Consider the following 15,610-nt stretch of genomic DNA (forward strand, 5'->3'; position numbering starts at 1 on the left):
AACCTTTAAAGCAAGTAAATAGTTAGGTAAAAACGATGAAAAGAAAAATAATAGAGAAAACAAGCAAGATGTTAACTCACCTGATAAGCGATTATTGCTAACATTAAGCCTCTCCAATAGCAGGAAGTTAGACAAGGCTGTAAGGTGCGTCAGGCTAAAAAGTAAAGTAGCACAGGAAAATGATTTTACACATACATGAGTTCAATCACGTATTAATGACTATGAATTATGTAATTCTAAGGCACTTCCATTCATGATAATAAACCCTACTAAATTCACTGCACCTTCTGCAAGTCAGCTTTTGAATTTTTAACCATCTATACATGTGTGTAATTGTGCAGTAATTAGACAAAAGACAAAATTTTGCACACTATGCATCTACTTACAATACAATAGTGCAGTTTATTTTGTGATAATCTGGCTTTGACTTTTGGGAGAGTTCACAAAAACAAAGCAGCTAAAGTTTCTTGCCTTGTTTGATGATACATTGACAAGAAATCATATCATATGAAACAGAAGGTGTCCAGCTAAAAAAAAAAGTCGTAGCCATTTTTACGATCCCTGTGGGGACCAATAACTTTCAAAAAGAGATTTGAATTCAAAGTGACCGACTTAAAGAAATCTCCCAAGATTTCAAGTTTTAAGACCTTTATAGTAATTAACAAACCAAAATAAATATTGACTAAACATTACTTAGTCGGTAACTAATACTCTAAACTACAGAAAAGGTATTTCTTATTAGTTTCTTAACACCACCGATGCCCCCACACCACGTTTATATATTACGCCACACTCTCTACAGAATTATACTCTTTACAGGAAGCAGTCCAAAGTTACTCACAGCTTCCAATGGGCTTATTTCTCCCCGTTTCACTGAGTCTTAAGTCAAAAGTTGTTTCCCTCAGTCTTCTGAGAATCCCTGAACCAATTTATAGCAGCAAAGCTCACTCCAGTGATTCTTTTTCCGAGCCTCACATGGGCAAATCTTCCAGTGTCATTAAATCTCTGCAGATTCCTTCTCTTCAACCTTCCACAAGTTCTTCCAGAATTCTACCTTGGAGCTCAGAGAAACATCTTTTTTCCCTTTGCTGATCACAGCAGCTGCTCTCCCTATCTCTCTGTCTCTGTCCAGAACTCACTCTCTCTGTGTCCAGGGTTTTTTAATCCGACTGCCTGAGAGTCTGTAAATCTACCCCTGACCAAGCCAATTGCTTTGTCTTTTGTTTTCAGGTGTTAATGGGTCTTGTGAGCCCATGATAATCAAGCCACACAAGCTTATCGTCAGGCAGAACCAGTAGTAGGTCACATGCAACTTTTCATTACTGCATGTTACCTTTAATTAAAGAGACATTTAAAACATAACCATCTTATGAAACCTCAAATTTGTCATACCATTTAATTTAAAAGTATTTAATTTAAAAACTAAAGGCTCTGTTAGTAACTTCCTCCGGTCTTCAATTGCAGGTATAGGATAATGTTTACTAACTGGCAATAATTGACTGTAAGACTGTGAACAAACACTGGACTGACTAGGAGAAGATGTCCACAGTTGCTCGGCATAGAAAAGCCTAAAATATATTTATGAAGAAAGTGTTGATGATTTTGCTATACTTCGCACGCAGAACAATTTGTGTTCAATGATTTTTAAGGCAAAACAGTGTGCCTTGGCAAGGGTGTGTGGATGTCGAGATGTTTACAGATAAAATACAGGCTAGTAACCAGTATACAATGAGGTGGTCAGACATTTGACAGGCATCAAGAAATCATTATGCTAAATTTGATTAAGAAGTTTAAATGTAAATAGTCATTTGGCAGTACAGAACTTGAGTATTGCTGAAGAAAGAGACATGACAACGCTTTTTGTCTTACACTCATCAGGACACCACAAGAATACCAATATTAGGGGAAAATAACAATTTATACTGTATAAGAAGAGTGCTGATTGGTTGGCAAGCAAACTCTGATTGGTAGAAGTGTTGCCATGGAGAATAAATCAATTGATGGTAATTGACAGTTAACTGCCAAGCATTGTTTGAAATTTAAACCAGGCAGTTTGCATGAAGGGCCTAAGGTCGTCACTTTCGACCATGAAAAGTGCCCAGTTTACCTCAGATTACCCTGGAAGGGCAAGGTATCTCTGTTTCATGCTGCTACTACGCAGTAGCAACACGGGTGGTATTTGTCACTACCAGGATGCTGCCGTTAAATCAAAAAGACGTTCTGCCTATCACACAAATGAGTGATGTGGTATATGAATTTCAGTGCCAGCGAGATTCTGGGTATGTAGGCTGTACGTCCCAAAGATTGGCAGATCGTATCAAACAGTCTGTCCCAGCTGGTGTTCGCAACGGGCTAGGTACAGACCATACCAAACAAATTCGTGCTTGCAAAATTTGAAACACAGTGTCCAATATTAGATGTGATCCTGTGATTGGACAACATCTGATAAATAATCCTCAGTGTGCTAAGAATTATGCTGACAACCAATTTAAGATAGTCAGTCGGGCTCACAGTTTGGCACATTTCCGTGTACTGGAAGCTACGTGCATTAATACACAGGGCCCCATTCTTTGCAGACAGAAAGAACATGTACACATATTGCATCTGTTTCAGCTAAACAAATTAAGTGACAGCCATTCGCTAACTCATTCCTCAGCGCAATGCCATGACCAATTAGGGTTAAGCTGTCTGGTTTAAATTTCAAACAATGTTTGGCAGTAACTGTCAGTCACCATCAATTGGTGCATTTTCCATGGCAACTCCGCTACCAATCAGAGTACACTTGCCAACCAATCAGCATTCTCTTCTCATATAGTATAAATTATTGTCTGCGCCTTATATTGATATTCTTGAAAAGTGTCGGGATGACTGCAAGACGAAAAGCTTTGCCCTGTCTCCTTTTTCAGCAATATTCAAGTTTTAATTTAAGGATATTGAAATAAGTACAGCAGAAATATTCAGAGTAGCTGTGTATAAGCCTGTTCTTCTAATCTTACAGTTGTTGGATGCAAAAGTTTTGCAAGCCTGATTCAAATCATTGGCTGCTCAACGAGAGAATAACAAGGTGCAGCTGCCAAAATAATTTCAAATCTATAATGACTCCAGGCACCACACTTGGCAAACTGAGCATATCGTAAGATCAGTGTGCATCCAGCAAGATGACTCAGTTGGTAGCACTATCACCAGAATCAGAAAGTTGTGGATTCAAGTCCCACTTCAGCGACTCGGGCACAAAAATCAAAGCTGATACTCCAGTGCAATACCAATGGAGTACTATACAGTTAAAGATGCCACCTTTCGGACGAGACACTAAACTGATAACTCAACATAAAAGGTCCCATGATACTATTTTGAAAAACAGTGAAGAAATATTCCTGGTGTCCTGTCCAATATTCATTCTTCAATCAACATCACTAAAAAAAAAACAGATTATCTGGTCATTATCACATTGTTTTTTGTGGGAGCTTGCTGTGGCCAAATTAGGTGCCACATTTCCTAATTTACAACAGCAATTACCCTTCAAGATATTTAATTGGCTATTAAGTGCTTTGGCATGTCCTGAGCTCATGAAAGGCATGATATAAATGCAGGATTTTCATTTCTTTCTAAAACAAAGGACTGAATAAAGTGACGGAGGCATGGAAGAGTAATTTATCATGATGAACATTTTCTCTGAGTTACATTTACGTGTCAATTTAAAGCACAAATCAACTAATTGGAAAGATCTCACTGGAGACTGAAGCTGTGGGTAAAAGAGCAGCGGGGGCAGGATGAAGCACTTAAGTAACCATCAATTGGCCGCTTAAGAGCTTCAAGAGACCCAAGCGAGGGTGGGCCAATCGTACTTCCACTGCTTCCGTAAAGTTGGAGACAGGTCGTGGGTGGGCAGGAAGGCATCAGGCAGACCCTGCACTGCATTTTATAAGGCCCCTGTCTTCAGGCCCGCCAGCGGGGTAGCATAAAGTCCAGCCCTTTGACTCTAGTGTTTACTGCTGACCAAATTGACAACATGGTGAAGGTGTGCAAATTAATATTTCTTAATTGACATAACAATGGAGCCATTCCTTTTTCAGTTGCATTTAGAAATGAGAACCTAAAAATAAAGGTTGGCTTCTTTCCAGTAGGCCTGATGGTACAATCAAAGCTCTCAATAGGAAAATTGAGAGTTCAAACTCTGGTTTAACTAAGAATCACCCTTCTTTCTCCTCACTGTACAAGTTTTGTTGGCTCCTGCCAGACCACTAGATGATAGAATAGTGCTGCTATGTAGCATCCGAATTCTCTACTCTACTCTGCACATGCAAATTTCCTGATTTGACAAATAGAGTCCATGGCAATATAAACATGTACAGTAAGTCTTTATTTTCTGCAGTGAAACTATCATTTTAAAAATAGCCTGTAAAATGCAAACACAAATGGGAAAACTGGTGACACTTCTTTTGCATTTGTTTTAGGTTGGTTTTACGTTTCAATTTAGGCAAGTCAACTCCACAGGGAATTTTGACCTAGCTCTGTTACGACCACATGAGGAGGGGTGAAATGACTCCCATATTGCCCCACTCTACATTTGACCATTACAGGGTCTTTTATAGAATTTAGAGAGGGTGTGCTTCGCTGATTCTGTAAGAGTCCCACTATTTACGCTTTGAGGTTGTAAAAATCATTCAGACAGGTTTTCTTAGGTTAAACAAAGAACAAGATAAGTTTATTGAAACTATTTCCTGAGCTAAAAGGCTAGATAAAACACAACCGCCATTCATATGGTCACACGCATTCAACTGGGCCTACACACACACACACACAAGCACAGATGGCAGAGTAAGCGGATAGGCTTATAGGTTTTTTTTATTATTCATTCATGAGATGAGGCTGTCGCTGGCTAGGCCAGCATTTATTGCCCATCTCTAATTGCCCTTGAGAAAGTGGTGGTGAGCTGCCTTCTTGAACTGCTGCAGTCCGTGTGGTGTAGGTACACCCACCGTGCTGTTAGGGAGGGATCTTGACTCCAGTCATTTACAGTTCATGAAAGATAAAACAAAGGAGTATATGGTAGCCTTTTAAAAAATGGTATAAATGCATGTATTTGAAGCCTATTAATTAAAACATGGTTCTCACTTTCTTTTCATCATCCACCTTTAAGAATGGAAAGCTTTCTCAAATTATTAAGCTCCACATGGTCTGGGGGTGGGTTGGAGAGTGGGGAGATTCTTTTGATGTATAAAGGTACTATAACTGACACAGGGAGAATGACATTGAACACCTGTGACAGTGTCAGACAAATCACAAATTTTAAAATAACAAAATACCAAGCAAACTTTTAAAGCAGAAACACAGCTTAAAATAATCACAATGTTTAAAATAAGAATACACTATTTCCAATGACACAAACTTTTCTATCGCAAAGCCAGTTTGCAAGGTTGTAAAGATTGGAATTGGTTAGGATTCCATTCCTTTTGATACTTGATATGGTTCCTGTCTGCCAATATAATATACAGAACCAAGTGAATGTGCCAACTTACTGATCAAAAATTGGAAAAATAAGATCTTTAAATAAGATCTTTCATTTGTCTGGGAACAGAGTATATTTTAATTATGTTTAATTTCTCTAAAATAAATGTATATATTTTTTCACAGCCAGCCACAAAATTCTCAACTTAAGACCTACAACAGTGTAAAATTGTAAAAGAACTGTTAATTTCCACACTTACTTATTAAACATTTCCTGGGATGGGATTTTGTAAAGATCCCCTCAAAATCATCATTAACATTGTTTGTAGTCAGCTAGCTTTGCTACAGTTTTTCATGAAGTTTTAACCAGCAAATAACTTGGATTGCCATATTCCATCAGTTTAAATTTGTAACTTTTAATTGAAAGTAACTGCAAAATGAAACCATTTTCAGAAACTACCTGATGTAACTGCAGCAGAAATGGACTACCGAGATTATGATCTGACTAATGGTCATAGGCACATATATTTTGTTAAATATTTGCTCCCCCACTAACTAGATGCAATAGCATACTGACAGATATCGCAGAATTAAACACTTCCATTAGCGAAACAGCAATGTAACTATTTATAAATAAAAATGCAGATTTTTTGTATTCTCTATGATGCTGTGATGTGGTGTAAAGAATCATCATTGTCATATACTCAAGAGAATGTTTCCTGTTTTGATATTGGATAATCATAAATGACAAAAAAGAAATAATGAATATATACATAAATGTTAAGGTGCAAAGAAGTGCCCCAGGGAACCAACTGAGCCAGCTGTTTTCACTCAAGGCCTGAAACATTCAATAATGTTGGAGCAAGAAGTGTTTTTAAAGTCTGAAGTAAGGGCTTCAGAGTAAACATTATAGACGTATTTTAAAGTAGTTTCTTTTATGATTATATAATAGCCTGTCCCTAGCATACAAAGGACCTTCTTCTATCAGAACTCCTGACCAGATTATAAATATTAGGCCAAAAATATTCCACTGCTAGCTTGGTAAAGTTATTTTCTTTAGCTTTGGATAAAGTAGATAGCAACTTAGCAACTTCTAATTAATCCCTATATATTTCTTTCTTGGTGTCTGATCCTTCACTACTGCATTCTTACCAATTTGCATGCTGTATTTGATCCCTTAAGACTTGACCAGGTCTTCCCTTTAACTACCACAACTATCCATCTGTGCCACTCATGAAATCTATTTTAGCAACAGCTTTTAATGTAGTACCAGAAAGGTTCTTGGCAGGTGAAAAGTTAATTTTGATTGGCTGGGAAAATCAGTCTTCAGCAAGTGATGAGCAATTTCTAATTGCAATTCACCTCAACATCACGATGTAAGCAAGTCACATGCTGTGCCACTTGATCACTGTTCAATGATAACTGCAAGCAGGAAATTACTCATTTTAACACCAGGAAGTTGCAGGGCATTTTTCAGATGAAGGTCATGATGACTAGAATGAGTCATATGAATACAGTACAAAATGATGCATTGCAGAATCCAATCTCTAAACTATTTGCTAGCACAACCGATGGTGTTTGACTACTGTACTTAAAACTAGCAATTATTATTTGGCGGAGTGTTCCACATATATTTTCACTAACATCATTATTAAGGGTTTCATGTTTACATTATTTGTAATGCTGTCAAAGTGAAAATGACTTAGAAGTAGAATATGAATGTCACACTGATACAATGTTGAGACAATTGGCCCAGACAGAAGCAGAGCAAATCTACCGGAATATATTTTTTGTCAATACAATTCTAATCTGTTCTAAATCAGTGGTTCAAGGTCCCACTCGGCTCATTGATGCACATCAGTTTTTATCTGGTTTTAGGAGGAGGCACACAACTCCCTTCTGCAGATAGGAGCCTCTGATCTTATGACAGCCTTTGCCAGATAAGGAAATTCCTTTCTGGGGACAAAGTAACAATGTCAAATTGTAGAGAGAGCAAGAGTGAGGAGCACATCAGTGAGTGAAGATGTGGGCACTTTTGTGCATGGGAAGCAGAAAGGAGCAATACCTCTATGAAATTAAATGAGGAAGGACATCTTCCCAAATGGGAGTTTGAGAAGAGCTCCTCTGTGAATACAGGTTGAAACTGTTGTGCTGGTTTTCACTAGCAGGAATAATTGCAAAAGCTCCAATATCTTGGTTTATATCTTGAAGCACCTGGATGTGAGGAAAACTCATTTCTACAAAACACCTGCACAAATGGCCCCCCAGCACCTTCTCTACTTTTCATTTAAAAAGGGCAAACTACCTTCAACTCTCATTATAATGGAAGCACTACTTCACGTGAGGGAATTCTTCATGATGTTCACACAGTTGTTAGTTGTGGCAAGAGGTCTTCTCTCCTTCAAAGAAAAAATAGCTTAACAGCAGCACTCAAAAAAGGACAAAAACTGGAGGGCTGCTTGCACTGAAACACATCTCCACTCCCCACCACCCCTCAAATCTCCAAGTCTGATCTTCTGATGATTACCTGGAAACTTCCAGATCAACAGTTGCTGCCATGTTGTCAACAATTCCATGTAACATCATTTCCATGCAAGTATCAACACAGAAACGCTCCTTTGAAAGGGATTAGCAAAATAGATAGGAGAGTGTCACTGGGTGAATCACTGAGGATTAGTGACAATGAAGGACTGGAGTCGAAAAGAGGGAAAATGCCCTTCACTGATAGACAAGGAGAAATGACCACCCTCGTTTGAGGAGCATAAGGACCCAAATGTCGGATACCCAATCTTCAAAGGAACAATAATTTAGGAGGATCGATCTGAAGGCATGAATGAGATGGTAGCCACATAGATGGATGGATAAATGGAAGAAACCCACTACACATCTCTGCAACAAAATTTCTCAGGACCTGAACACACAGAAGACTGTGATAGCCCATGAGATTTCTGCAGCCTCAAGATGCCAAGAAGGGCTTCTAAGTGTATTCTGAAGTGGCAATTAGCAGTACTGTTGTAAATACTTTGAATTGGACACTTTCATAGGGCTTCGAAGAGTTGATCTGGACTATTCAATTTGTGAGGACATTAACTATTAGTATTTCAGAAATGATACCTAGCACCTGTGGGCTTCAAGGAATGTGTTATAACCTGTTAGGAACCGTTAACATTTGAAGAAGAAATTTGAACATCCAGCAAATAACCGACAAAATTATGCCACAAGGTTTCATGTTTTTAAACAAAAAACCTTATTGAATACCAAAAAGAATTAAACATAGTAAGCACTATTAACTCAACACAATAGTTTACAGCTATGTATATTGTGAACTCAGTTTTCACTCCCGACTCCCCATCCCTCCACACACCCAGGAGTTCCCTTACCTTATGAAATCTTTAAGGTTCATTCCCTTTTCCTGGGACAAACTCAAAGGAATGCCACAACTTCTGGAATTACTTTAATTCTCCTTTGTATTCCAGCTTTTCCTCAAGGTAGAAATTTTATGGGGATTCTTCCATTAGCTTTCACAACGGATGTCACTGTTGCTTAGAAGGTTGATAATGAAAATGCTTCCTTCTTGACCTCTCCAATGCCTTCACATCAGAGAGCTTCAAAAGTGAGCTAAGCAACCATAGCCATTCAAGTGTCAAGCTGCCAGAACTGATCCCTTTCAGGCAACAGCCACCCTGAAACAAGCCACCTCAGGTCCCTTAGGTTCCAACAATATATCACAGGCAATCATGACAGCCCCAAGTTACCATTGCAGGGCCATAAGGTCAGAGTATGAGTATGCTTGTTTGTGGTTATTGTACAGTGTTAAGCTCTAATCACAACTCCCCCAGTAATAAAACAGTTCATGTTAGCCTAAAGAAAGACCCTTTCTTTAAGGTCTTTTGGGCTGACAAGTTTTTTTTATTCATTCATGTGATGTGGCATTTATTGCCCATCCCTAATTGCCCTTGAACTAGGTGGTTTGCTAGGCATTTCAGTGAGCATTTAAGAACCAACCACATTTGCTGTAGGGCAGACCAGGTGAGGACGTCAGATGGTTTTTTACAACAATCAACAATGGTTTCATGGTTATCATTAGACTTTTAATTCCAGATTTTTATTGAATTCAAATTCCACCATCTGCCGTGGTGGGATTCAAATCCCGGTCCCCAAAACATTACCCTGGGTCTCTGGATTACCAGTCCAGTGACAATACCGCTATGCCATTGCCTTCCCAGCTCCCAGTGGGTTCCCATATCCCCGTTTCATCGGGTAACTTTGAATGACCATCTTTAGGTAGGTTCCTCCATTTTCAGAGGGTTTCTTAAAACCACCTGTTCCAATGATTCTTCTTCCTCCCAGCCCTGTCAGAACAAATCTCCTGGAACCTACAGAATCCATAGAAAGCTGCATATCTTTGTCTAGAGGCCATCTCCCTCCCACATCCAGCTGTAGTAGCTCACAAAGTTAAGCAGCTTTTTCCTCTCTGGGACCACACAGAACTGCTGTCTGTGATATTCACTGATTTGGAAAGGATAGCAGATTTCCTTCCTTAAAGAACATTAGTGAGCCAGATGGGTTTTTACAACAATGATTTCATGATCATCATTAGACTTTTAATTCTAGATTTTCATTGAATTCAAATTCCACCATCTGCCATGGCAGGATTCGAACCCAGGTCCCCAGGGCATTACTCTAGGTCTCCGGATTACCAGTCCAGTGGCGATAACACTACGCCACCGCCTCCCCAGTGGTAGGTGACATGCAAGCCTCATTCATGCCAGACAACAACCACCTTCAACAAGAAGTGGCTCACTTCCCCAAATTTCAAAATCATTACTACTGCTAACCAACATCCTTGGGGTCACCTCCTGACTTCTCAAAATAACTATAAAAGCTAAGTCAGGAGTATGAGGGAATACTCACACTCCGCTGTGTGGGGACAGCTGTAACAATACCCAAGAAACTCAATATCATTCACTACAGAGCAACTCGCTTGATTCATGCCTCAACCACTTAAATCAATAACCATTTTCTCCACACTGTGGCTGCAGTATGTATTTTTCAACAGGATACCATGCAGCAACTCACCAAGCTTACTTTGACAGCACCCTTCAGTGGCCCAACCCCTACCTCTAACAAGGGCAAGATCAGCAACATTAAGAGAGAACACCATCATGTCCAACATCACCACAAAAATATAGATGGAGAGGGTGTAAGCAAGGACACCTGTTAGGCCAGATGATAAGTATGCCTGGTATGTATGGGTGATGAGTGGTCCCATGGACGGGATGAGGACAATGAAGGTGTGAGAGAGAATGAATGGTGATGTCCTTTGAACTGGAATTGAGTGAGGGCCCTGTGGATGTGTGATGGGTTTGTGAGTGTGTGAGTTGAGAGTGATGAGAAGAGTGACTTACCCTGGCGGAAGTGAGGAGATCATTCATCCTCCTGCGGCACTGGATGGCTGTCCTCTTTTGCAGGGCGTTGGTGCTGACCACCTCTGTCACCGCCTCCCAAGCCAGATTAGTGAGGTTGCTGCCCATCCTGCAGCCAGAGTGGGGGTAGAGGACATCACGGCAGGCCTCCACTGCGTCCAAAAGGCACTCGAGGGGTGCATCATTGAACCAGGAGGCTGCAGTGTTTTTTCCTTTCAGGGTCATGTCCTCCTTGCAGCAGTTGTGGGCTAGAAGCACAGGGAGGTTTGTGTGGCTGCGTTTTTGATATGGCACACGGCATGATGAAGCGGCGAGATGATGGCGTGGTGAGCGAATGAGAGCCTGCCCACCATGTTGGTGTGTTTCCTGGAATGCATAATTAATGCGGTGGGTTTGGGACAATATGCCGTGAAAAGCCGCCATTGCAGCTGCTGGGTAAAATGTCGTTTTATCTGCCTAGCACCACACTTAGTGCAAATCTGAGACGATTCTGCCCTTTAAGTCTGTGTCCTCTCGTTCTTGATCCTTTTACAAGTGAGAACAGTTTCTCCCTATCTACTCTGTCGCGATCCCTCATGATTTTGAATACCTCTAACAAATCTCCTCTCAACCTTTGTTTCTCTAAGAAAAACAGTCCTAACTTCCCAATATATCTTCATAACTAAAGTTCCTCATCCCTAGAACAAGTTTTGTGAATCTTTTCTGCACCCTCTCTACTGTCTTCACATCATTCCTAAAGTGCAGCGCCAAGAACTGGATACTATACTCTAGCTGAGGCCGAACGAGTGACTTATACAGGTTCAACCTAGCCTCCTTACTCTTGTACTTTATGCCCCTCTTAATAAAGGCCAGGATACTGTAAACTTTATTAATTGCTCTCTCAACCTGTCCTGCCACCTTCAATGATTTATGCACATATACACACAGGTCTCTCTGCTCCTGCACCCCCTTTAGAGTTGTACCTTGTATTTTATATTGTCTCTCCATGTTCTTCCTGCCAAAGTGAATCACTCCACATTTCTCTGCATTAAACTTCATCCGCCAACTGCCCACCCTTTCCACCAACTTGTCTATTAACTTTTGAAGCTATCCTCCTCACAATTCACAATGCTTCCAAGTTTTGTATCATCTGCAAACTTTGAAATTATGGCTTGTAAACCAAGGTCTAGGTCATTAAAATGTATCAGGAAAAGCAAGGGTCCCAACAGTAAGCCCTGGGGAACTCTACTACAAACCTTCCTCCACCATGAAAATCATCCATTAACCACAACTCCCTGTTTCCTGTCGCTTAGTCGATTCCATATCCATGTTGTACTGTCCCTTTTTTTCTTCCATGAGCTATAACTTTCCTCACAAGTCTGTTGTGCAGCACTGTATCAAACACCTTTTGGAAACCCAGGTACACTACATCAACAGCATTGCCCTCATCAGCCCTCACTGTTACCTCTTCAAAAAACTCCAGCAAGCTAGATAAATGTGATTTTCCCTTAAGAAATCCATGCTGGCTTTCCTTACTTAACCCTCATTTATCCATGTGACTATTAACTTTGTCCCAAATTATTGTTTCTAGAAGTTAAACTGACCGGCCTGCAGTTGCTGGGCTTACCTTTACGCCCTGTTTTGAACAACAGTGTAACACTTGCAATTCTCTAGTCCTCTGGGACCATACCTGAGTCTAAGGAATACTGAAAAATTATGGCCAGTGCCTCTGCAATTTCCACTCTTATTTCCTGCAACATCCTTGGACCTATCGCATCCGGTGCTGGTGCCAGTGCCTTATCAGCTTTAAGTACAAATAACCTATTCAATACCTCCCCCTTTTCAATTTTAAACCCATCTAGTGTCTGACCATGACCTGGGTAGCTTCCTTGGTAAAGACAAATGAAAAGTATTCAGTTAATACCTCAGCTATTCCCTCTACCTCCATGTGTAAATCCCATTTTTGGTCCCTAATCGGCCCTACTCCTCCTTTACTACCGTTTTACTATTTATATGCCTATTGAAGACTTGGACTCCCTTTTATATTAGGTGCCCGTCTCTTATTATACTCCATCTTTGCTTCCCTTATTTGCTAAGCAACTGATTACTCTACTCCAATATAACTACCAAATGTTCTGTATATTTTGTTAAAGTCATTTTTAATAATTTAAAACTGGGGTAGCGGCAAGCGGTGAATTGACACTGCGATTAAAAATCTAAGATTTACAAATAGTCAATTGGTACTACAGAACTTGAGTATTGTTGAAAAAAGAAATGCTTTCGAAGCTTTTTGTCTTGCACTCATCAGGACAGCTATGAAAGATAAATCAACAGTAAAGGGAAGAGCAATTTATACTGCATGAGGAAAGAGTGCTGATTGGTTGACAAGTGGACTCAGATTGATAGAGGTGTTGCCGTGGAGAATGCAGCGGAGAACAGTTAACTGTTAACTGCTAAGCTTTTCTTCAAATGCAAAACAGTCAGGTCAACTCCTATTGGTCAAGGCTTTGCCATGGGGAATGAACCAGGGGATGAATGTCCCCCAAGTTTTTGTTTAGTTGGAAAAGGTATATTGCGTGGACCTGCTCCTTCTGTCTGCAAAGGATAGGCCCTGTGTGTGAATATATGTGGCTTCTAGCATGCGTTCTGGCATGCAACTGTTCTCTGCTGCATTCTCCATGGCAACGCCTCAACAGAGCCCACTTGCCAACCAATTAGCACTCTCTTCTCATGCAGTATAAATTGTTGTTCCCTTTGCTTTACTTGATTTATCTTATGTAGCTGCCCTAATGAGCGCAAGGTGAAAAGCTTCATTAGCATGTTTTTTTCAGCAATAATCAAGGATTTATTTCTTTAAATAAAAGGTGTTTAAGAATGCTGTTCAACTGCACTTTCATGGCAGATTTTGCAATATGCAAATCAGTTTGAGCTGAAAACCTGGAATGAAAATATTTCTCAAACTGCTGCAATTCTGGGTGCGTGAATTACTAAAGTGGAAACTCTATCCCAAATTCATTATGGACAGCTTAGTAAAGAAATTCAACTGATTTTTTTTTTCAACGACATCCAAAGTTTTGTTTATATGCTTTTCATGGTGTCCTATTTGAATATTCTCATTTCAATTATAAATTTGTTTAAATGGAAAAGGGGGGAACTTCCAGCTGATATTCACTATTATGGAGTGGATCCCAATACTCCCGCACTCCACATTGCTTCAATGTAAATGTATATACCAAATTAGTTGATCCTTTAGGTGGGTGAGGATGAATCTGATAAGTGCTACTTCAAATATTTGGAATTCACATTTGAGGAATTGTAGTGTAGTGCTATAAGGGACTTTAATTATCCTGATATAGACTGACATAGTCCCAATGATGAATGAGGCATTGCTGGATCTGGTTCTGGGGAATGAGATGGGTCAAGTGCATCAAGTTTCAGCAGGGAAAGATTTAGGGTTCACAGTATTATAAGGTTTAAGTTAGCTGTGAAGATGGACAAGGAACAACCTGTAGAGTAAATAACAGTAAGTGGAGTAGGGCCAATTTCAGTGGAGTGGAAACAAATCTGCCCCAGGTAAATTGGAATCAAAGATTGGAAGCAAAACTGTAATGGAACAATAGGCTGCCTATTTCGTGTATAATTGAGGTACATTTCCAGGAGGAGAAGAGGTAAGTCAGCAAAACCAGAGCTCATTGGACGATGAAGGAAATAGAGAGTAAGATGAAGCAGTAAAAGGGTTTATTTGATTGATAATACAAGCGAGAACCAGGTTGAATATAGGAAGTTCAGAAGGAAAGAAAAAGAAAATGAGAGGTAAAGAGAGAGAATGAGAAGAGACTGGCAGCCAACATAAAAGGAAATCCAAAATTCTTCTATAGATACACAAATATCATAAAATGTGGCATATAAGTCAACCTGGTATGTAAGATGATCCCAGCCTCAAAAATCATGCTTTTACATACACTTAGCATATAAGTCAACTAAGCCACGACATGCTACACTTGCATTAGTAGTAAGCTTCAATTTTTCTCCCCACAAATGCATGTTTTACTTACTGGTACCTTATAACTGGGCAAAAGGGATCAATCAAACGATCCTGGCTGTGTTGCAAAGGTGCATGGGAGTTTAAGACATGCCTACTTTTTGCCTCAGCAGCAGTTGATATTTCAAAATGACGACCAGTCATACCCATGCTGGTGTTTCACTTTTATACTTGGCAAATAAGTTTACCCCTTTTTTGGAGGGATTTTTCAAGGCTTCAAAGGTCAACTTATACACCAACATCTACAGTAGGGACAAAAAAGGGTTTCTACGCATGGAAGCAGTGCCTGAGATACTAAGTAAGTATTTGTATCTGTCTTTACCAAGATGCTGCTGCCAAACCCATAGTGTGGGAAGAAATTGAGATACTGTATGGGCTAAGTATTGATAAAGAGGTGTTAGCTGGCTGTGCTAAAGTTGGTAAGCAACCAGGAGGATGCATCCAAGGATGCTGAGGGAAGTAAGAGTGGAAATTGCAAAGGAACTGGACGTAATCTTCCAATGCTCCTTAGATTGGTGGCACGAGAGAATTAGTGAATTTCAAATGTTACACCCTTCTTCAAAAAAAATAGTGTAAGGATAAACTAAGCAACTAAAAGCCAGTCAGTTTAACTTTGTTGGTGGGAAAGCCTTTAGAAACGATACTCCAGGTCAAAATTAACAGCCACTGGACAAATGTGGATTAATTAAGGAAAGCCAGCATGGATTTATCAAAG

The 15,610-nt window shown here is 39.9% G+C and overlaps 1 protein-coding gene across 1 annotated transcript in view; it reads right to left on the bottom strand.

Moving 5' to 3' along the window:
- The window catches only part of lrriq1 (leucine-rich repeats and IQ motif containing 1), a 226,967-nt gene that overhangs the window by 130,603 nt on the left and 80,754 nt on the right, over positions 1-15,610 (bottom strand). Inside the window, exon 13 of the mRNA XM_078568561.1 lies at positions 81-154. Coding sequence (XP_078424687.1) covers positions 81-154 — 74 coding nt within the window. The remainder of the gene's footprint in view (positions 1-80; positions 155-15,610) is intronic.

This window comes from Cetorhinus maximus, chromosome 22, assembly GCF_964194155.1.
Source record: "Cetorhinus maximus chromosome 22, sCetMax3.hap1.1, whole genome shotgun sequence".
NCBI classification, from domain to species: Eukaryota; Metazoa; Chordata; class Chondrichthyes; order Lamniformes; family Cetorhinidae; genus Cetorhinus; species Cetorhinus maximus.